The sequence below is a fragment of the Balaenoptera acutorostrata genome, chromosome 14, assembly GCF_949987535.1.
Source record: "Balaenoptera acutorostrata chromosome 14, mBalAcu1.1, whole genome shotgun sequence".
NCBI lineage: Eukaryota > Metazoa > Chordata > Mammalia > Artiodactyla > Balaenopteridae > Balaenoptera > Balaenoptera acutorostrata.
This window is the reverse complement of record NC_080077.1, coordinates 22,208,312-22,232,909: the sequence shown is the minus strand read 5'-3', so window position 1 is coordinate 22,232,909 and position 24,598 is coordinate 22,208,312. Positions and strand designations below refer to the sequence as shown.

Here is a 24,598-nt window from a genome sequence, read left to right as displayed (position 1 = left end):
GATCTCATGTTAAGTGTTCTTACTACAATAACATAAAAAATAAAAATGAATTAAACAAAGGAATTCATTTAGTAGCATAACCCCAAGACCTATCATTTATTGCCTTATGATTTGGTAGTGTTAATAAGTAACTAAATCATAATATCCTATTAAGAGTTTTACAACAAAGAGGGAATTGAGAGACCTAAAGAAAAACATTGCCAATGCCACTCCTATATGGAGCTTCTGGACAGTGTTCCAAAGAAAGAATTTTCATAGTACTTTCTCTTCATCACTTAGTAACACATTTCTAAGCTCATGTCTGGGAGCATTCTGGCTACCAGAGCAACTTAGATTTTTGCCCATATGTGCTCAATTTAAATATCCAACATGTCATAAACTTTGCCACATATATCTTTAAATCAAAGATTTTTGAAGACAAAGCAATTCAAAAGTATGGAATAATTTTCATAATATGCTGCCTTCTCAAGATGTATCCATCTCTAGAGCGATACTTGAGTTAAGTGGAGTAAAATCCACTTCTGTGCATGGGTAACAACCACTAATCCAAAAGCACACAGGCAGCTGGTCCTGATCATAATAGATGCATATACTGTGGATGGAAGAGAATAGCACTGAAGCGCTACGCTTCCTATACTCCCAGAGGAAGGTAAGCTTTGCAAAACTGTGGAGCCTTCACTTAAGATAAAGGGGAAAACAGTTATGTGTTTGCAGTAGCTCATGAACACTTTGGACTTAGTTATCTAAGTGGCTTATCCCTTCTTCCTCCTGTGTTTGGGATTTGAGGCTTCTACCTAGATAAAGAGTCTTGGGCAGAGGCCTTCGTCCCTACCTGTAAACCCTATTCAGTGCACTGCTTGGTGTGATTAGCACAATCACAGCATAACAAAGGAAAAGAAGGCCACTAAAAAGAAAGATTTTTCTGATTCTGCATTTGGGGAGATTTCATTCATAATATTTTGTTGTTACAAAAGTATATTCTGTCCTGGGCTCAAAATCAGTATTAGGTTTTTTTTAAATAGCCAAAGCAGATGTTATATATACTATACATAAGCTTCCTCGTGGTCAATCTATAAATTTGACATAATTTGATGAACACCTGTAGATACGATTTTCAATTCAGTTCTAGCATCTGATGTCAGTCACAATAGAAAAGATGGCTAGATTAGCTGTTATTTGCCCACCATATGTCTATGTGATTTCTTCTAGCATTTACCAGTTTGAAACATCAACCTTCAGCTGCTGCATTCTGATCAAGAGAGTTATTGACTGTAAGTTGAACATCCATGTAATATTAAGAATGAAGCGTATATGTATTTTTTCCTTCAGAATGTGTGAGCATACTACAACTTCACGTTTTCTATGGACTAAATTTTTGTGTCTCCCTCCCCCGAAATTCATATGTTGAAATCATAACCCTCAAGGTGATGGTATTAAGAGGTGGAATCTTTGGGGTGATTAGGTCATGATAATGGAGCCCTAGTGAATGAGATTAGTGCCCTTATAAAAGAGACCGCACAGAGGTCTCTTGACCCTTCTGCCATGTAAGGGCGCAGCAAAACCAAATGTAAAATAGATAGCTACTGGGAAGCAGCCACATAACACAGGGAGATCAGCTCGGTGCTTTGTGGCCACCTAGAGGGGTGGGATAGGGAGGGTGGGAGGGAGACGCAAGAGTGAGGAGATATGGGGATATATGTATGTATAGCTGATTCACTTTGTTATAAAGCAGAAACTAACTCACCATTGTAAAGCAATTATACTCCAACAAAGATGTTTAAAAAATAAATAAATAAATAATTATTTTTTTAAAAAATAAAAAAAGACAACCATCTATGAACCAGAAAGCAGGTCTTCACCAGACACCAAATCTGCCAGCACCTTGATCTTGGACTTCCCAGCTTCCAGAACTGTAAGAAATAAATTTCATAGTTTATAAGCCACCCAGTGTATGATATTTCTATTATAGAGCCCAGATGGACTAAGATAACATTACATAAAGCTTTTCTCCCAAAGATCATTTAACGTATCTTCCTTTCCCTTTTTTTCCCTTCCTCCTTCCCTCTCTCCTTCTCTTCCTTCTTTACCTACCAAAGTTGCCATTAAAATATCACTACTAGTTATTTGGAGACGCTATTAAGGCACTTTCTTAGGATCAGCTCCAGTGTGGTCCGCAGCTAGGGCTTTCTCACTAGCAAGTGGTCGAAGGCTGCACTGTTCACATCTTAACTCGTAGAAAGCATAAGTAAGCATTTGATTTTTCTAAAGCCCCGTGGTAATTATTTCAAATAAAGTTATTGTTAATGGTTCTGATTTTTAAAAACTACATCCAGAAAAATCTTATTTGGAATCACTTAGAAATTTATAAACAGTTTTTTTTTTAATATACTAAATTTAGTATACTATACCCTGGACAGGACAGTTTTTCATAAAGTTGTTTTTCCCAGCTATCTTTAAAGTTTGGTATAAATTTTAGTATGCTTCCTGATATAAAATTTAGTATACTTTCTGATTTCTAACCAACAACAGATGATTTTCATTTATTTGTTATTCTGGTGAGGAAATTATTGCTAGCTTTCAAAGTTAATGTACCTTATGAAGCAACATAAAATATGCATTTTCTGTTTTCTGAGTTTTTAGAACTCTTAGGCTGTTTCTCCTTGATTTTATACTTTTAAATTTATTTTGATTTCTTAATGGGTGGTATTGAATTAGAATCTGTTGGGAGAAGTTTCCAGATGAATACTGTTTTTAGAAGAAGAACTGCGTATTTTTATTAATACCTGTTGGAACTCCAGAAGATTTTGGATTTTCCTTCATTATCCCATCCACAATAAAAGTGATGAGACTACCTTTACCCCTTTATGGGGTATATTCATTATTTTTTTTTTTTGTTCTGTCCGTGTACAGCCTTGGCTACTGATGGGTTTTTACTATTTATTAGCTTTTAAACACACACTTTGTATGTTTATGAGAACAGAAATGTGACAAAGTCAAAAGATGTATTACTTTAATGTAACTGAAAGGAAAAATGCCATTGCTTGTATTTCTATTGCTGCAAGGCACTCAGTTGCTATTCACTGTTTTATAAACATATATTTTATATTGATATACTTAATTGATAGTTTTCTAAATTATCTCTGATATTTTTTTAGAACCTATGCTTCTGCGCATTTTGGTTCCAATTTCTTTTTAAATTTTTCTTTGTCCCAGACGTTTACAATCACCTCAGTACATGAAATTCCCTCCTCACAGTACTTTTTTTCTCCTCAACTCCCCTGACACTTATCATAACCACCCAGGATCTTCTTGCCACGGCCATCCCTGGGTCTCGTGGTCATTGAGAACAGCTTGACCTCTAGCTCATTCTTGGATCACAGCCTCCCATCATTCAACTTGTTCACTCCTACCTGACCTGTGACTCGTCCCCCCCCCCCCAAAAAAAAGCTCATGCTGTATCACTCCCCTGTTTTTCTCTAACCACTCTAAACCCTGTGATCTAGCTCTTTAGTTATTCAGCTCCGGACACCCTCACTGCCCTAGCACCTTGTGGGTTTGCCCCGCCGACGCTCATACCCATTAGGTCCATTTGCGTGCCCTGTGACTGGGGCACTGAGCACGAGTGGAAGCAAATGCAGGTACCCCCTGATTTTCCAGAGCTCACTGTACACCACTTGGCTTTTATGAAAGTACCTGTTTTTCCTAACTGAAAGAAATCCATAGAGGACTTTCACCTTTATGGAAAAAAAAAAAAAGATAAAAAGTGGAAAGAATGTTCAGCATTTGTTTTACAGTGAGTTATTATAGACGCTCCTGAGCAGTGAGAATGGCATTGCCAAGCTTCTTTCCCTGGAAATACATTCAGTATCACAGCATCAAGCCACCATAGCTTTGAGCTGTGTCTGTGAGCATCTGTGCTTTATGTCAGTTTATTTTGTGCATCTGTTAGCAAGATGTGTCCTAAGGTAATTGCTTCTCTGCTTTACCCTTTTCAGCTTATGAGAGGTTCATACGAACACTCTACTTTCGGAGAGCGGGGGACACCTGTAATAAAACAGTGCAGCTCAGTTGAAATATAGCTGTGTGATCTCCTTCTTTACAGGGCCCCCAGCATTTCCCGGCCATCCTTCTACCGGCCCCAAGTCAGGTCCCCTCTCTCTCCACTCAGCTGTCTTTGCCACTGTCGTTAGTTCTGTAATTAGTAAATGTGTGTTAATACTACACCCCAGATGTTGTGCCAGTCTCTAGGGATACAACACTGAACTAAAACCTAACCCTGCCGCCATGTGCCTACAAAAAAGTCAAGCATTTATAAAACAGCAACACTAATGATGATTGCATTACACTTGAATCAAGTGGCAAAAAAAAATAAAAGGTGACCTGAAATGCAGATTGGGGCAGGGAGAGGGAGACTCTAACTTGCTCTAGGTAGCATTTTATTGTTATTCTTGTCTTGCTTTTCCTTACAGTTTTACCACATGTGTGTCCCTGGTCTCATATTGTGGGGGGGTTTTTTTTTTCATTTCTTTTAGAACTTTATCTAAATAGTGTGATACTTTTTCAGTCTTCTAAGATTTGCTTTTATTGTTCAGTGTTATGCTTGTGCAATCATCTGTGTTGATATATGTAACTCTAGGTAATTTATTTTCACTGCTGTATATTATTTTTTTAATATCTCTGTTTATCCATGGTTGAGTCTGTGCACATTTGGGTTGTTTTATTTATTTTTGTCATTATAAACAATTCAGATATGAATAGGATAGGTATGATAGAGATTGGTTAATTTTCAATATGCATGCAAATTTTAGTTCTGGTCTTTCACTTCAGCCTTCTCTATCGAACACAAGTACCACAAATTAGTAGGAAATTTGACCACTTTGAATGTTGCATCATATTTAAAATGTTACAATAATATCTCCATCAGTTTTCCTGATGTACTATCTATAGAAGGTGGCATAAAATAATTAAATGACCCAAAGTCAAGAGATAGGTCAGACCGTCTATCTGAATAATTAAAAGCAAATGTCCTTCCCTCATTCGTAGCATTTCATTAGAATAACTAAAATATTGTCAGCAACGCTATTAAATATCAGGGAAGTCATGGTGAATTAAATGAGGTCTCTATTGTCTCTCGGCTCCAAATTCACCCTATAATACCTGCTCTTCTGTAACTTTTTAAGCATTTCTCCTTCACATTGAGGATAATGTTGAGCTTTCTCAGTAAAGGGCACTGAAGGAACATTGCAGGAGGATGGGGCTTCACTTACTGCTTCCAGCTGCTGCCCCAGTGGTCAGCTGTGTGGGTAGAAGGACATTCAGTATCGTTCTGCCCCAGCCACAGGCAGGGAACGTGCAGTCCCTGCAGCTCTTCCAACAAGAGCACCACCTGCACCAGGTCTCCTGCCCACAGTGGTCACTCAACTCTTGTGCACCTGCCCATCAGCAGAGGCCCCCTTTCCCTGGGAAGGCTGCTTCTTGGTGGAGAATTTCTCCACCATCCAACTGGCTGCAAACACACCTTCTCTAGTCTGAAGCCCATCCTTGGGGAGGGGACTTCTTCCAAGTTCTTCTTTCCTTGGGTAGTCTCCCTGAGCCCTGGGGCACCCTCTAGCATTCTGTTTACATCTAATACTTACTCTTCTATGACAGCCTAATCATTCTTTATATTAAACTTACCCTACTTTAAAAAAGTCAATGAAAAATCTAAAACCTAGCATAAACTTACACATCCAGTGTTCTAAATGTCACCAGTTTTTAAAATACAAGAAAATCATGTTACAATTTAGTTATGACTCAAAATTATGTCCATTAAGTTACAGTTGACCCTTGAATAAGGTAGGAGTTAGGGGCGCCGACCCCCATGCAATAGAAACACCCATGTATAACTTTATAGTCAGCCCTTTGTATCCAAGGTTCCTCATCTGTGGATTCACCCAACTGCAGATCATGTAGTATGTAGTGTTTACTACTGAAAAAAATCCGTATGTAAATGGACCTGGGCAGTTCAAACCCATGTTGTTCAAGGGTCAACTATTTTAAAGCTATAAGAATAGCTTGTTTCTCAATAGAAACATAAGGTGATAACTTTGTGAAGAAAGTAATGGTCATATTTACTTTGTTACCTAAGTAATTGAGAACTGTAATGTATTTCTTAGTTTCCTAATGTCATAAATAACAGTACCACTTCTAACTTTTTAAAATTTCATACTCGTCTAAAGGACAGAAGCATATACCTAAAACTCCAATCCCATTCCATGTTGTATACTCTAGGTACCAGGAGACATACATAAGACCATTCATAGGTATATGCATCCTCAACTTTACTAGATAATGCCATTATTTTCCAAAGTGATTGAACCAAAATGTACTCCCTCTAGCATTGTTCCACATCATCTTCCACAATTGATATTATCAGACTTTTCTGTATCATTAATGTAATTATAAAATGTCTTAGGGACCTTTCATTTTTTCTGAGATTTTATATTGGCACTTGAGTTGATTGGTGGTAGGACCCTTCCAGCACTAGCTTCATACTTTCTCAAACTATAAGAACCCTGGTATTTTATAAATACTCTTAATCTAGAGGTCAAATATTATGGAGTCATAGATGAACTAGCGGAGAATAGAAATGAAAAGAATGGTTCATCTTATACCTTTTTGGCTCTGCACCAGTAAACTTCAAAATGATATATTAAACAAATTAACATGGTAGAACAATGGCGGGTTTGAGTTAAAAATAGAAAATATTATCTGTTAGGGAGTGAGACCTTTCAGAGCCGATCCAAAAGCTTTGTGTGGAAGACCCTGTTTCTGAAGGCAGAAGGCAGCATCTAGAAACAGGGAACTGCTTTCATAAGTATTTTAACCATTCAGTTCCCTGCCAAGTATTTATCTACAATTATGCAGACATAGTCTTTATGTAGACTCAATGTTAGACCAAAATCAATAGATTCATAAATATTAAAATAGAAACGTCTATGGACAGGGGCCATGTTTTTCTCATCGACTTTATTAATACAACTTTACCTGCAGATGTATATGCTCTTAATACATACAGTTTTGTTTGTTATATATAGATTGTGCATGGGTTATGATTCTATGTCAACTTATCACTTAAGATCTGATTTGGCCTTAATTCACATCCTTTTTTATTTAGGTTTCAGATTTATGTAACTCTTTAACTAATGATTATGTTTGGCACTTAAATCATCTTCTGCTGCAGTAAATTGTTACCACAAGTAAAAATTTAGTCAGATAAAATAGATTTTACAGTGTTAGAAAATTTAATGCACTTCAGAACAGATTTGTGTTATTAAAGTTACAACATTTTTTTCTTTAAATAACTGTTCACCACTGTTACTGTGCACTTAGCAAACACAGGTGCCACTAAGTTGGAGGTTAGACACTTCTAAGTACATTCATGTTTGTCGCACAACGTACGATCGTTTAATAGTCTGCGTTAGTAGTTTACTAAGTGTTTTGTATGTAGTAATCAATAAATATTTGTTAAATAAATCAATGGTGTGTTTAATTCAGTATTTGAAAGGATTCATGCTAATACTAATAGCTGAAAAAAATCTTTAAGCCTATAAAAGTTTTGAGTAACTTCTAATGTCAGTGTAGCGCCGTGAAAACACCCGAGGGAAATTTTCTGTCGTATTTGCAGATTAGAATGGAATCTCTGGAAAGATCCCTGCAGTACTCTTATCAGGATGGTGCTGGAACATGGCATGATTGCACCCATCACTTTGTGAAGCACATCCAAATGTTTTCTTTAGATGACTGTTCTCCTTGCTACTTAGATATTGAAAATGATTCTGTGATATTGTAACGAATTTTGTGGAAAAGCTTTCCTTTCCAAAGCTGCTTATCTAAGTGCATTATTTCTGACTGAAAAGCTTATTTTTCTTTCTGTCTGTCTGAATGGATTGCTAGCCAGTGGTGACTTATGGCTGACTTCATCGATTTTCAGTAATGAGATAGAGCAGTATGAGGTAAATGTCTGTGTACATGGGCAAGGACTCTAAATCACATTCTGAAAACCACGGGCTTGATGATGCAATGAGTCCATCTCCTCAGAAATGTTTGTGGTGAAGATTCCTTGAAAATGCTTGGGCTTAAAGCACATCACTTAAATGGCAGATTTAGAAAAATAAAGTTACAGTCATTAGAGTGGGAGAACCATATTGTCTTGTTCAGGCTAACTCTCTCCAAGGGTAGTAACGGAAAATTCACCAGGCAGTACATCTGATGGGTATAGTCTCAGTGGTTTAAGGAGGCAGAGAGAACTTGTGGTACTTTTAAATGCATTTATTTCTCTACAGAGTAACATTCAAACATGTAACTGATCACCGCTTCCATGTAACTGATGGACTCTATACTGTAGAATTGCCACAGATGTTCAGATGTCTCAGGCAAGGAAGGCACTGGAAGCAAATGCAAAAGAATCCTTGCAGAATGCACTCATCTGATTTCATACTGAGTCACTGCCCCTTGGTGTTGAAATACGTTTGGGATTCACTCTTGATCTGGATAATAAGAAGGAGTTGTGCACTATTAAAAAGTAAGACATTTGTGGAATGGAGGGGGGAGTCCCTTAGAAGATTGTGTGTTATGGTATTGCTATTTTGTAGCTGTTGTATTCTTTCAACATGGTGTTTAACTCCTTCAGTCAAATTCACTCTTCATTGAACACACGAATTGCCATGGATTGCTTTTAGGCAAGAACTGCATTGAAATTTTTATGAACTGAAAATAAAATAACTGTTTATGCTATACAGTACCACATGATATATGACTGTGTGAGATACAGGAAGACCTCCAACTCACACCATTTTTCCAAATGTGTTATTCACCCTTCTGCATAGGAGAAATTACACAGATACAAGACATCCATGTATGTTACATGGGCATGAGTCACCTTTCTTTTCTTCTCTTTTCTTTTCTTTTCTTCCTTCCTCCCTCCCTCTCTCTCTCTCTCTCTTTCTTTCTTTCTATTCTACTATTCTTTCCTAGATTACATGTACGTTTACTATACATAATATTGTACACTAATTACAGAAGAGTTTAGATAGATTTTTCATTTCTTCTGTATCATCTCCCCTTTAATTCATGCTCTTTCCTCATACAGAGGACTCCTCTAGGCCTTCCCTTATGACACCTATAAATCTCACTGCCTTCTTCCCATCTGTTCTCTCCACAGTTTTCCTTCATACCATGATCCACGTCACTCCAATTTCATTGCCACCCCTCAGAGTTCTGCCTTCTTGTTTCCTCTGTCTGCCGTGTCTAAAATTAACTTTAAAATAAGCAAAATCTTCAAAACAAACACTGTGGTACTCTTTGCATTAATCTTATGAAAGTACAATATAATCAAAACGCAGTTCAAGATAGATACAAGTTACTGGAAATCTTACTCCCAAAGGTCAAGACAGCTGTACTGTCTTTAAAAATTCATACAAATAGTGATTCCATTTCTTACTTAAGGTGCTGCTTTTCTTATTTTGGTGCATCCTTAGTTCTTGCCTGAGTTTGACCAATTAGGCTGAAATATAAAAATTAGCAACTGAAGTAATGACATAACTTGATATATAGACTATAGCTTTGGTACAATCACATATAAATGAGGATATCGACGATGACCTAGTGAAATGAAATAAAACCCATTCTGGATAAACTATATCATATATGTTTGGGAATAAATGTTAGAGATCTAATGAATTTGCCCTCTAGTACAAACAGAATTGTAATAGTTTAGTGCATTCCAGAGAAAAAAGGAAAATAATGTTAAATTAATTTAATAAAAACCACTCATGTAAAAAAGATAAAGATATGAATGGAATTTTGGTACATTTCCACACTTGTGGAAATGAACCTAAACCTAAAATGACTCAGTAAACAAGTTGTGATTTCTGACAGGGAGAATTGAGGGGGCGGAGAGAAGATGCAGAGCGAATTAAACAGTAGAGAACATTCTAGAGGAGCAAATGCTAGAATGACTCAAAAATATCCTGGGATTTTTTTTTTCATTGTGATAGATTTCTATTTATATTTCTTGGAGAGGTATGGTACATTTGACCACTTCATTTCTACACATGATGATACAAAATAATAGGAGCAACCAGCCTGCTAAGAACTCAAAGCCAGATGGTGTATATGTGTGTCATGCTGGGTTGATGGTTTGGAAATGCCAGCTCTGCAGAATGGCTGGAGCCGAATAATGCTTCAAGGTAATCCTACATAAGATTCACCTGTGCATCTCCATGTAACTTTTACATTCTTAACTTAATGACTTTTAAGTTACAATGGACAACATGATATATATAGGCAATAGAGTAAAATGTCTCTAATGTGATTTGTTAGCTGTCAGCTCAAATCAAATTTTAACAAAGTAGCAGAAATCTAAAATGGTTTAACAGTTTTGGCTAACTGCTTCTTAAACTAGCAAATAACCAAAAGTCAATCCTTGCTTCTCTGCAGGGAATGATGGCCTGTTCCATCATTTTTAGGTATTACATTTTGAGGATTAGCCAGTGTGAGTTAAAAAAACAAAAACAAAACAAACAAACAAAAAACAACCCTAACAAAACCCAACAATTCTCTCTCTGTCTCCTGATGTTTGGAAATCAGGTGAAAATTGTTTTGGGTACCTCCTTTTGTTGATTTCCACATACTCACTTTGGGGAAGTCTTCCACAGCAGTTCAGGCATGGCGGCCATACTGTGGTCATAAGCAGGGGAGAGCCAGTGGAGAGACCTACAGACAGTGACAGGGTAGCCACCAGGTAATAGTGAGGGGACTGCTGTGTTAGATGACACCAGTGGATAAAAAGAGTAAGAGAAGGAATCAGCTGTAGAGAAGTATAAGATTTCATAATACCATTAATCTTCTAAATTTGGCAAAATGTTGTTTAGACTATTACATTTATATTTGCAGAACTTCTTTTGTTTTTCTCTTCTAGAATATGAGATTGTTTCTCCCCTTTCATTTGCATTTTAAATTTTCATAAAAGTGTCTGTTTCCCAAGAACCAGTGAATCATTTATTTATTTAACAAACACTAATTGAGTAATTTAAACCCTTCTTAAATAAGTTTTTGCTTCCTCTGTTTTGAGGCTCAGCTACAGTATTACACATTTAAGATCATTATGCCTTCTTAGTGAATTGATCCCTTTATCATTATGAAATGTTCTTCTTTATTTCCGGTAATATTCTTTATCTTGAAACCTACTTTTTGATATTAGTATAGCTATTCCATCTTTCTTATGATTAGCATTCGTATTCATTTACCTTTTAACAAATCTGTACCTTAACACTTGAAGTGCTGTTCGCTTTTTAAATGCAATCTGTCAATCTCTGCCTTTTAATTGGAGAGTTTAAACCATTTGTATTTAATGTAATTATAGGTATTGTTGGATTAAAGTCTGATATCTTATTTTTTTCTCTGTGTCATCTATTCTTTGTTCCTTTTTCCCAATTTCTGACTTCTTTTGGACTACTTTGGTATTGTTAGTATTCCATTTTATTTCCAGCATTGGTTTATTAGCTGTGATAGAAAGAATTTCTAAATTGACCCCGAAAGATGTCCCACTGTAATCCTGGGAACCTGTCAATGAAAGAGCTATAACTCCTCTGATTACACTATGATATATGCACAGTTGACCTTAAGAAAGAGACATTATCCATGTGGGCCTGATCTTATCACATGAACCCTTAAAATCAGAAAGCTTTTTCAGGCCAGAAGAGGAAAGCAGAAGAGTCAGAGAGCTCTGAAGCATAAGGAGTATTTGATATTCCGTTGTTGGATTTGAATATGGAGGGAGCCATCATACAAAGTTTGGAGAGCAGATACAAGGAGCTGAGAGTGACTCTGGCTAAGAACTAACAAGGGAACATGAACCTCAGTTTTATAGTCTAAAAGAACTGGATTCTACCAACAATCAGAATGAGCTGGGAAGTAGATCCTTTCCTTGAACCTTGAAATAAGAGCCCTACTTGGCCAACGCGATGAGTTTGGTATTGTGGAACCCTGAGCATAGAAGCCAGACTAATCCACCTGGACTTCTGACCTAAAGAACTGTAACCTAATAAATTGGTGTTTTAAGCTGCTAAGTCTGTGGTAATTTGTTTTGCCACACAGACAACCAACACATTAGCTAAAGATCTCCATTTTATTGTTTTAGTGGTTGCTCTAGGGTTTACTATATGCATCTTTAACTTATCACTGTCTTCTACCAAATAATATTATACCACCTTATATGTAACTAAGAATTCAACAGCAGTATGCCTTCCATTTCTACCTTTTTGCCTTTTGTACTATTGTAGTCATAATTTTATTTCTAAATATGTTTAAGACCTCACAATATATTGTTATATTTTTGCTTTAAATAGTCAATATCTTTTAAAAATTAAAACAAATTAGAAGATAAATCTTTTATAGTTATCCACATATTTACTATTTTAGCAACTGTCATTGCTTAGTATAGATTTGAAGTTATATTTGGTATCATATTCTCAATTCCTTTTACATTTCTTATAGTGAAAGGCTATTGGCAATGAATTCTCTCAGCTTCTATTTGTCTGAAAATGTCTTTCACCTTTGACAGTTTTTCCCCCTTAAGCACTTTAAAGATATCATTTTACTGTTTTCTGGCTTGTGTCGTTTTATACAAGAAGTCTGAGATAATTTTTATCTTTACTTTTCTGTACATGATGTCTTTTTCTGTAGTGACTTTCAAGATTTCCTCTTTTTCACAGATTTTCAGCATTTGATTGCACTTCTGTATACCCAATAATCAACTTAAGAAATAAATTACTGATATAGTTTAGGCCCTTGTGTCCTTTCCTCAATCTTATCCTCCTTGTAGAGCTACCTAAATTTACTGTTATTAATTCCATGTGTTTCTTCATATTTTACTTCATATACATGCATCTTTAAATTTATCTTTGCACTTTTTGAAATTTATTTTAATGGTGTCAATATGCAGCATTTTTTGTTTCCTTTTTTGTTTGTTTAGTGTTTTGTTGTGAGAATGAAAAATTGATGTGTGCTTAGAATTCCATTGTGTGACTATAGCATGATTTATTTATCTAGTCAACTATTAAGAGATATTTAGATTGTGTCATTTTTCTGAAGCAATGAATGTTAAAATTAACTTTCATGTAAATGTGACTTCATAGTGAAGTCACTAGATAAAAGAGTATATGCATCTTTAAATTACTAGATATTGCCAATTGTTCTTCAAAATGGTTTTCCCAGTTTGCACTCCCACCATAAGGATTCTGAATCCTGGGCTTCCCTGGTGGCGCAGTGGTTGAGAATCTGCCTGCTAATGCAGGGGACACGGGTTCGAGCCCTGGTCTGGGAAGATCCCACATGCCACGGAGCAGCTGGGCCCGTGAGCCACAGCTACTGAGCCTGCGCGTCTGGAGCCTGTGCCCCGCAACGGGAGGGGCCGCGATAGTGAAAGGCCCGCGCACCGCGATGAAGAGCGGTCCCCGCACCGCGATGAAGAGTGGCCCCCACTTGCCGTAACCAGAGAAAGCCCTCGCACGAACCGAAGACCCAACACAGCCAAAAAAATAAATAAATAAATAAATAAATAAATAAAGTAGCTATAAAATTAAAAAAAAAAAAAAAAAAAGGATTCTGGTTATTCTCCATCCTTATAATACTTGGTACTCTCAGAATTAAATTGTGAGTAGTTACATGGATGAGAAATGTTATCTAAATTTGCATTTCCCTGGTTATCGATCAGGTAGGACACGTTTTAATATATTCACTGCCAGATTGTCATAGAGATTATTATTCCCCAGTATGGCCACTCCAATTTCTCAACCCCCATTAGGGCTGACATAAAGATCTAACATCTAAAGTCATAAGATGTGCTATGGAAAATTTTCCCAAGTAGGAAATTATTCTCTGAGTCATTTAAATCATTTCTGGTCATCACAGCATGATTCTTGCCAACACTTTAATTGTGCCATGCTCAACGTGGCAGTCTTAACTTCTCCTCTGGTTTTTCTAGTTGTAGAAAAGCAAAAACCCTTAAATCATTGAAGGCAAAAGATAGGCTAAATTATGAAGAAGAATAGAACATTACTCTGACTAAGAATGACTAATAATAGCCGGATTTGTTGAGTTCAGAAGAGCCTGGTGTATTATACGTAAAAAATACTGCAGGGCTTTTGTTTATTTGACTAAACCTGGTGGTGGAATCTCCATTACTGGGAATTTTCAATGTGTCTAAGATAAGAGTTTAAACAGAGTGATTAACAATCTGAGTATGTCAGTGCTTTGCTGAGGATAATTTTGAGGGTCCTTCTTCCTTTTGTTCTGTGCCTCAGTGAGGAACAGAGCTTTCATAGATTTGTTCCACTGCCAAGATGGTAATTCACTAAAAAAATTATTTTGTTATGTTTGCTAAACATAATGAGTAAAGTTGTATCTTTTACAAATAAATCATCAGTAAATTATTTCTTGTAAATGAAATCAGAAAAATTCCCCTGAATCTATTCTCGGTGCTAAATGGGTATGATTTTGAGCCTAGGGAATATATTTTCTGCCCTTTCCATAATTTGAATTATCATCTGCCAAGCTGTATTACAGTATGCTGCCTGCCTTCACTCGAGGCTAGGGATCATCAATACTTTTACCCCCACTTTAGGAATTTCACAAATAACTGGGCTCTAGCGTTTCAATGTTCTCTCTCTGTGATAGTCCAAGTAAACATAGCTGATGTCAGTAATTCAATTTGTAATTGATTGGGGAAGGTACAAGTGGTTGTTTTACATTTTTGGGGAAAATGGTGTGGGTATCTAAGTTTACATTACTTTGGACAGATTTTATTTCATAAAGATTGAAAACCTGAGAAGGAGGTCATTTAGTTCAAGTTTGACAACAGAAAATTGCTCCATTTCAGTCTTGATTATTGCATTCAGTTGATTTCTCTATGACTCAAGGACTAGAAGCTTTCTATCACTTCCTTCGGTAGAAAAAATTTTGACTCTAAGAGATTAAATCATAGGAAGGTTTCTTCACATTCAGACTAAACTGTCTCGTTTATTATTGATCTTCTTTTTAATGTATTTATTTTATTTATTTATTTTTGGCTGTGTTGGGTCTTCGTTGCTGCATGCAGGCTTTCTCTAGTTGCAGCGAGCTGGGGCTACTGTTCGTTGAGGTGCACGGGCTCCTCATTGAGGTGACTTCTCTTGTGTGGAGCACGGGCTCTAGGTGCATGGGCTTCAGTAGTTGTGGCACGTGAGCTCAGTAGTTGTGGCTCGCGGGCTCTAGAGCGCAGGCTCAGTAGTTGTGGTGCATGGGCTTAGTTGCTCCGCGGCATGTGAGATCTTCCCGGACCAGGGCTCGAACCTGTGTCCCCTGCATTGGCAGGCGGAGTCTTAACCACTGCGCCACCAGGGAAGCCCTATTGATCTTTTTTAAGTCTTTTTCTTTGCACTTTTTAGATGTTTGTTAAATCACACTAGTCAATATTACTAAACCACGGATGTGATGTTTTAAAATAAGGGACATGTCATTTGAGAACTGATACCACCTTCTGTCCATGCATGTTTTGCATTTGTCCTTAGGTGTGCAAAAATGGAAGCAGTGTTTTTAAGATGAATTTTCTCACCTATGATAGCAAGTTGTAAATGTCTGACTCTTTTTCTATTTGCAGGGCTAGCTCTTAAAATGTGCTTCTGATCCTCTTTTACCCTGTGTCATGTTGCAAAGGTGTAGCTTGTTTGCTGCCCTACAGCTTGGGTTTCTTTCAATCTCATTGACTAATACCAATCATTGTCTCCCTCCAGGTTATCCAAGCTGTCTTTTTTGGCATCTGTGTGCTGACTGATCTTTCCAGTCTTCTGACTAGAGGAAGTGGGAGCCAAGAACAAGAGAGGCAGCTCAAGAAGCTCATCTCTCTCCGGGACTGGATGCTGGCTGTATTGGCCTTTCCTGTTGGGATTGTGAGTATGATGTAAAAAAGCATTTAACCACAAAAGAAACTTGGGTCTTATATCAGACTTCTAAGAGGGAAAAAAGGGCTCATTATAGGCTTCCGTATTGGGGCTGCCATAACAAAGCACCACAGACTGAGTAGCTTAAACAGCAGAAATTTATTTTCTCATGGTTCTGGAGGTTGGAAGTCTGAGATCCAGGTGTCTGCAGGGTTGATTTCTTCTGAGGCCTCTCTCCTTGGCTTGTAGAGGGCCTCCTTCTCCTTGTGTCTTCACATGGTTTTCCCTCTGTGTGTATCCCTCTCCCAATCTCCCCTTCTTAAAAGGACATGAGTCATACTGACCAGAGCCCCTGAATGAACTCATTCAATCTCAATTGCTTCATTAAAGACCCTGCCTCCAAATACAGTCACATTCCGAGACACTAGGAGTTAGGACTTCGGCGTGTGAATTTTAGGGGGACACAGTTCAACCCATAACCGTTTCTTAAGCAGCCCAAACTTGAAATGTATGTTCCGTGGGTCTGTGACCATTCTGGTATTTTTGAACTTGGGAGAGGAAGTCAGTATTAGCTCATACTTCTTCACTTACCCAGCGGTGCCATTAGCTAATATCACTTAAGTAAATGCTGCTTAATGCTTGGGTCTGTTCTGGCTTCGTTGATTTTCATGGTTTTCAGTTAGATTCCCTCCTTAGCTTAACTTCCTTTACAGATCTGTTCATCATCCATTGTCTGTACGTAAACCATGTTTCTTGAAAGGGCTGGGGCCCCATGAGATTCTATAGATTTTAACCTGTGTATAGCCAGGAGAAGGATGAGAGAATGCTTGTAAATTGTGAGAACAATTAAGAGTGTGTTATCTAATTCAAATTCAGAACTTTCATTGGCCACCTGATTTCTGGGAAAAATAGAAACCCATGTACCAAGTCCAAGGTCCTCTGTAGGCAGAGTCAGAAAGTTGTTTTTTAAATCCTTCTAGGACTTCCCTGGTAGCTCAGTGGTTAAGAATCTGCCTGCCAATGCAGGGGACATGGGTTCGATCCCTGGTCCAGTAAGATCCCACATACCACAGATCAACTAAGCCCGTACACCACAACTACTGAGCCTGCACTCTGGATCCTGAGAGCCACAACTACTGAGCCCACGTGCCACAACTACTGAAGCCCACGCACTCTAGGGCCTGTGTGCCGCAACTACTGAGCGCACATGCTGCAACTACTAAGCCTGTGTGCCTAGAGCCCATGCTCTACAACAAGAGAAGCCACCAAAATGAGAAGCCCGTGCACTCCAACTAGAGAAAGCCCGCACACAACAACAAAGACCCAACTCAGCCAAAAAAAAAAAGAACTTTAAAAAAATAAATAAATAAATCCTTCCAATGACTCTTATTTATATCTGGCAGAAACCTCTACGTGCTTATTCTAAGACCAGTTAGTGGACACCCAGACTATCACTGAATTGCTTTTTCTATGTACTGAATTGTGTTTTCTTGGATGAAGTAACCCTCAGCTCTTAAGAACAACACAAGGAGAGTAGTATAATCTGGTCACACTTCTCTGTTCATTCCTCATCCTTACCCTCTGAAAACCTAGATAGATGCTCAGATTGAAGCCATCTACCAAATCTCTCAAACTCTGTTGCTTAACATAACAGAGTTAAATGCTTTATATAATATATTTGATATTTCCTTCTCTGGACTTGCCTTATAAAATGCAAACACCTTCTATCAGAATACTCATCTGAGAGAAAATTTCCATTGGTATAAACTGTAAAGACTAAACTTTCTGCATGAAAGAATTATCTAGAAAATCCAAGTCTGTATATTTTCTGTTACTTTTTACTGGCTTACTCCCTTGGAATTTTTCTTCTTCTTCTTCTTTTTTTTTTTTTTTTTAGTTGCAGCATGCAGGATCCTTTAGTTGCGGCATGCTAACTCTTAGTTGCAGCCTGTGGGATCTAGTTCCCTGACCAGGGATTGAACCTGGGCCCCCTGCATTGGGAGCGTGGAGTCATAGCCACTGGACCGCCAGGGAAGTCCCCTTACTCCCTTGGAATTTCCATAGGCATGTCACTTACTCTAGAAGTCTTCCTTGGCTAGAAGGAATATAATAATAACACAATACAAAGGTAAATAGGAATACAATATTAACCATTTCTCTTAGCTCTGCCTCCCCTTCTGTTACGTGGTGTCAAACTGTGTCTCTGTGAGCTTCAGTTGTATGTCTCGCCACTCTCACCAAAGGCTCATTGCATATGCCCTTTAGACATTTATGACATTACTTTAGCCGAAAACTTTTTGCTCCTGCTTGAGACTTGAGATACTTGTCAGCTTTCAGTATCCTTCCTGAGTTTAGCCCATGTATGTATGCTTCATGGTTTGTAAAAGAATGGGAGCCTTTTTTGTTTGCTTGTTTGTTTGATTACATCTGATATTTTCCTTTGTGCTTCACAATTTTTGTTGTTTTCTGTGTGTTTTAGAAGAGGGAAGAGAAGTAATAATGCCTTTAATTTCACCCCCCTTTTTAAGCCAGAAATCATAATATTATATTTGCATTACATAATGTACCTTTCCTAGCTGATGAGCTTCACAGAAGAATTTAAAGAACAAATAATGAATCAGAGATGTGCGGTTTCAATGATTTCTTTAACTCTTATTTTTTTCTTGCCCACTGGTATTTTATAGTCAATATTTATGTTTTTCATAATTTTCCCTGTTATTATGAGTCATTTTCCCTTTTACAGTCACTGGCCTTTTATTTTTCCTGACCTTTTTGGAGCCTCCTCCCCACTCCTTCCTCTCTTTTTCTCTTTCTGTCTCTCTCTTTAATTTTAGGAAGAATCCTGGCCCGTAATTTCCTTACATTTTCCATTGTTCCTTACTCTGTCATTTGATTTTTTGTATCTGTTTACCTGATTTCTCACTCTAATGCACAGAAATTCATTCTGAGGCAAAAAGCTGTTAATGCCTTCTTCCTAGACCCCATTAATTTTATTGTGAAGTCATATTTACAGAGGATATGAATTTGGTTCTTTATAATCATTTTTATCCAAAATATTTTTTTCATTAAAACATACAATTTCATGATTTTTTCCTATCTTTCCCCATGGTTATTTCCCAGCTTTCCTTCCCAATGAGCCCTAATCTTTGCTATGACTTCTGTATCTCCTCCATCTCCCCCAGCTGCTCAGTAGGGTCTGGAATTCCATGGTAGTTTTACCACTTAAGATTTTCTTCCTTGTTAACATATGTACCCTTCTTGAAGCAATGCCATTAGGAATCACCTGAAGTGGTGTCGTCTTTACTCTTCCTGTGGCTCCCGGCCTGGGAGGGAGGTGCCTGGCCCAAAGAGTTCATTATATCAGAAGGACAGGAATAGTAGTAATGCCCAGGACCTGTAGGATCTGTAGTGTAAGAATGCCTATGTGTGCAAATGATTGGTTATAACATTTGTAATTAAACAGCTTGTACCATGTTGGTTGACACAGTCAAGATCCTAAAGGGCAAACTATGCCCAGAGAGCCTGGGGCGTGGCTCAAGCATCCTAAGGAGGAAGGTACAGAGGCTCCACTTAGAAGCCTGTGGTCGGTCCCCAGAGACCTCCAGGCTCTGACTGCCAGGTGACTGCCAACCTCACAGAGGACTTCCTCTGCTATCTTCTCCTGGCTTCCTCAGCTCCACGCCTTCTGTTTGTCAACCACAAGTTTGCGGGGGGAAAGCAATGTTATTTTTGCTTCCTGGTACAGGGCAAAAAGGCGATGGGCATAAAAAGAGGGCAGAATGGCAGCTGAATGTATCACCTCTGCTCAAAGTTTCCCAAAGAGACCTCTTAGCCCCGAGCTTTTCTGGCACTCCCATTGTCTCTCTCTCTCTCACCTCAGCTGTAACTATGGCAGCAAGAAAGACCTGGTAGGTTATCTAGGATTTGTATTTTCTCCACTAATGCTTCCTCCAGTAACGAGCTGACAGTAATTGCTTTATGTGGGCATGAGGCACTAAATATGATTTTGTGACCCATGGACCTGATGTGTGTCTACTTCATGTACTCTCTGTCTCTCTCTCAAGGATATATAAAAATAATGAAGCATTCCAATCCAAGATAATTGGGGTACGGCTTTGTTTCAGCATAACCTTGAAGAAATCAGGCAGGGTTGCTTGAGTGAACATAGCATGTATCATCCTGATTTGTGTAGATTCCCATAAATGCAAAGCTGGCCTTGATTAGTAACGCTAATGGCCGGAAACCACCGCCACTCCCAAAGCCTTGCAGCTCATTTTTGCAGGGATAACTCCTGGGAGGCTCTTCTTACCATGTGCAGTTCATTTCTGAACGCTGTCCCCCTTTTAAAGAAGCATTACAAATAATTCTATGACATTATGTGGTCTGGAAGCACTGAAGTTTATTAGGAGCAATCAAACCAAGAATGTCTTTTGTCTCCTGTGAGTTCGTTGACTTTTGTGCTGGCAGATACTCTTCTAGTTAAGAGAATAAAGCTAAGGCTTTTTCAACCAAAAAGAAAAAAAGAGAAAGAGTAGCAAACAATGAGTATGATGAGTATGAAATTGCCTCTTTCAAAAATCCTAAATGTGTCTCCAACTGCTATCCCAAGCAGCCCATTTAATGACGAAGAACAATTATATATTTTCCATTCATTCGAGTCTGTGCATCCCATTCCTCCGCAGCTGCTCAGCTTGCGTGATGCACATAATCAGATCTCACCACCTCTCCAGTACACCTTTGTCCCTGGGCTTACTTGGGTTACTCTAGACCAGATGCTGGGTGGCTGCTTTGCTAACCGTGATGGATGGGTGAAGATGAGGATGTACCTGTCTCAATAAAGAAGCAGTGGGTCTGAGAAGGTCCTGGAAATTTGGATCTGTTCTAACCTAGGATGGGATCCAGGGTATCCTGAGCAAACTAGCATGTGCCCTTATGAACTTTTCTGGAATCTGAGCTTTTCATCTGAGTTTAGTCTCAAAGCTATTTGTTAACTCTTTCTGGTGTTATAATCATGTTCTGGTAAAGACTTTGTGAAGATTTTACATGTAACAACCTAGTCTAGAACCCTTTAAAACTCATTTTTGCTTGTGGTGGGAACTGTATGGTACCTGCTGCCTTAGGAAACATGGAAAATGGAGTTTGAAGTTTCAAATGCACACTCAAAGAAAAAGTATCTAGCAATTATTTTCAGAAAGAGATTCCTCAAAGTCTTCATTTATTGATATACTAGCTAACTCTAAGCCATCCTTCAGAAAAATTTTGTGATGCATATAAATTTAGATTGTCATACCTCTACGATTTAAAAAAACATTATTTTCATTTCCGATTTTTAGAGGTAAGAGATTGGCTTAAATGGAAAGCAAACTTAGTAATGAATATTAGTTACTAATATTAATGTCTGTTAATGTAACACACAAAGGAAGGGAATTTGATTCTATTTGAGATTGTAAATAAAAGCCAATGCTTTTCTTTCTGTTTTGATATTAAGGGGAAACTTGGGATTTAATACACTTAATATCTCCTGATCCTCTCTTTATTAAATTTTCACACAGGTACCTAAAATCAAACTCTTTTCTATTTTCTTTAAGCCTTCACTGATGTTATAAGTTTCTTCAAATGCCCTTTTTCTTTCTCTTCACCTTTGAAGTTAAAAATATAATATCTGCTAGGTCATATTTTATGGTTAAACCCAGTTCATTTGGGGTTGAGTCAGTCATAGGCTTTCCCCCTGCACTGAAATGAGTGTGAGTTGAGTTGCCTAAGGGGAGGTTCAGAGATGAGAATTCATTCAAGATCAGTTAGCAAAAGGAGCCTTTACCTCCCATACCATTTTTCAGTCTTCTGAAAAATGTTCAGAAGACTGTCATAACCTAGCCTAGGTGAGTTGTCTTAAACTCACCTTTTTGAACGCCTTTTCAAAAGACCAAGGGCATAATATGACTAGACAGACGTACCCGATAGAGAACCAGGTTGCTTCTTGACCATCTTATATATTCTTCTCTCCTAAATGAAAACCAAAGATTTTCTGCCTTGGTGAACTATTTGATTTGTACACATTCATGCTAACTCAGAGTAGTCAGCTTGCAAGACAAATATCTTCAACACAAAAAATAACCACACTTTGACAAAAATTTTACTGTAGGTGCCTACTTTTAATCACTCTACAATGAAAACCACACATTTATATCCAGAACATTCAAAGGACAGAAGTTCTAGTCAAGTCAGTAGTTATTTGCAGGTACATGGAGCTTACTAGGTATAGCAGGTACTGAGTGCTAGGAGCCATATAGTGGTGACTAAGAACTGATCTTGCCCTTCAGGGTCTCACAGTTTAGAGAAGGTGACTTTATAAGCCATATCAGCAAGTAAATTAAAAGGTAACATGATGAGTATAACAACATATGCAGGTACAGAAGTAGCCCATAAGAGGAAAGGATTGGTTTTACTGAGTGGGAGGTCCTGGAAGCCTTCCCAGAAATGATGATATCGGAGCTCTGTTTTGAAGAATAGCTAAAAAACTTATTGGATGTGTAAGTTAGTGATACTCTCAGCTGCAAGTAACAGAACACCCCCAGATATTCACCTGGCTCACTCTTTCGCTTCATTCAAGTCTCTACTCAAATTATTCCACCTCAGAAAATCTTCCATGAATAACCTGTATAAATCAGCCTCCCTCCATCATTCTGTATGCCCTTAACTTACTTTATATTCTCCTTCATTGTTACTGCTACCTGGCACATTATATGTTTATTCTTTTATTTCTACTGTATGTCTTCTCTGACTCGACACCTGCCCTATGAGGTTAGGGAGATTGTGTGTCTAATTTACTGCTATAACCCAAGCATCAGAAGCAACGTGTAAATAATTCAGTATTTTTTGAGTGAATATCCAACCAACCGTGGCTTAAGCAATAAAGGTATTTAATGTTTCATAAAACGAGAAGCCTATAAGCAGGTAGTTTCTGGGTTGTATTGCTCAGTATTATCACGTGAGGCTTATGGATTTTCTGTTTTCCACTTTTCTGTCTCCAGAGCCTTGGCTTTTTGTCTTTGAACATGCTACCTACAATCTCAAAAGGGTTGATAAACCACCAAACATCATATGCTTTGCACCCATGTTCAAGGCATGGAGAGGAAGACACTCTTAAGGGAGCTCTCCCTAAGGGTTTGTCTCTTCATCGTACCAATGAACCTTTCCCAGAAGCTCCATCAGCCAGTTTGCCCATACATCTCATTTGACTGTCACATGGCTAGAACTGGCTGCATGGAATGCTGGGAAAGCAAGTAGGAGACAAAGGGAATGAGGTCACCATGAGGGCTTAAATTAATTATGATTTATCCTCATGAGTTAGGCACACTGCTGCCCAAACAAAATCACTAATTTCAAGAAATATTGTAAGTAACAAATTTTGAGAATAATAATTAAATGTAAAGTAAATAAAAACTAATAGAATTTTAGGTTATTTATTGTTTATGTTGATATAAAAAATAGATATTGTAAAACTGATGAGACTAATCATGGACATTTTCTATCTTAGCCAAGAAAGGCAGATTTTTTCCATTCATTCTCTGCCAATACAATTTTTTGGTGCATTCTCAGCAGTATTATCATGAGCAACTGTCTAAATCTGACATTTGAAGAAGTTCTTCTCAAAGAAAATCACATATGTTACACAACTGACTAAATGGCTTATGTTCATTTTCTGAAACTCCATATGAAATTTGTCAGAGGTAGCCCTGCTTTATTCCAGCAACCGGGTTCAGTGAGTAAAAATCTGCCTTTAATAATAGTCCCCTAGAAATCGTAGAGAATTATCGTGTTCTGTATACCATCTCACAGAGTTCCCACTCTCTCTAGGCAAAAAGGCCACAAATAAATTCAGAAAATGAAGATATCTTCTTCCCATATTTATATCCATAAGTAAGATACGTATTTGAAATATGTAATGGAGAAAAAAGTAGACTTGTTAATTAAGTCTATTAACAATTAACATAATTAATGTTAATTCAATAACATTAATAATGTATATGATTCTTGTTCTCAAAAATATGAACCCCCGAGACTTCTCTGGTGGCGCAGTAGTAGAATCCACTGCCAATGCAGGGGACACGGGTTCAAGCCCTGGTCCGGGAAGATCCCACATGCCACAGAGAACTAAGCCCATGAGCCACAACTACTGAGCCCACGAGCCACAACTACTGAAGCCCACGTGCCTAGAGCCTGTGCTCCGCAACAAGAGAAGCCACCATGGTGAGAAGCTCGCGCACCATAATGAAGAGTAGCCCCCGCTTGCCGCAACTAGAGAAAGCCCACACGCAGCAACGAAGACCCAATACAGCCATAAATAAATAAATTTATTTAAAAAAAAAAAGTGACCCCCCCCCCCCAGAAACCAGGACCTTTTGTATGCCCTTGTTTGGGGGACCAAGAACAAGATGCAGTATTAGTTGTTGATTTAAAAAAAAAGAAAAAGAAAAGGAAAGAAAAGAGGAACACTTTCATTTTTCGTCTTCCTTCTCTGCATATTTCCTTCCCTCCCTATCTCTCTACTTCTGTTTCTGTCTCTCTTTCTCTCTTACCTTTGCCCCACCCCATCCTTCTACCACAAGCGTCTCCTTCTTCATAGAAAAATAAATAAC

General features: G+C 38.0%; 1 protein-coding gene across 5 annotated transcripts in view; it reads left to right on the top strand.

Annotated features, from left to right (window-relative positions):
• AIG1 (androgen induced 1) overlaps nucleotides 1-24,598 on the top strand; it is a 230,441-nt gene that overhangs the window by 46,244 nt on the left and 159,599 nt on the right. For all 5 annotated transcript variants that reach the window (XM_057528087.1, XM_057528086.1, XM_057528085.1 and 2 more), the window contains exon 2: nucleotides 15,813-15,968. In XM_057528087.1, coding sequence (XP_057384070.1) covers nucleotides 15,813-15,968 — 156 coding nt within the window. The remainder of the gene's footprint in view (nucleotides 1-15,812; nucleotides 15,969-24,598) is intronic.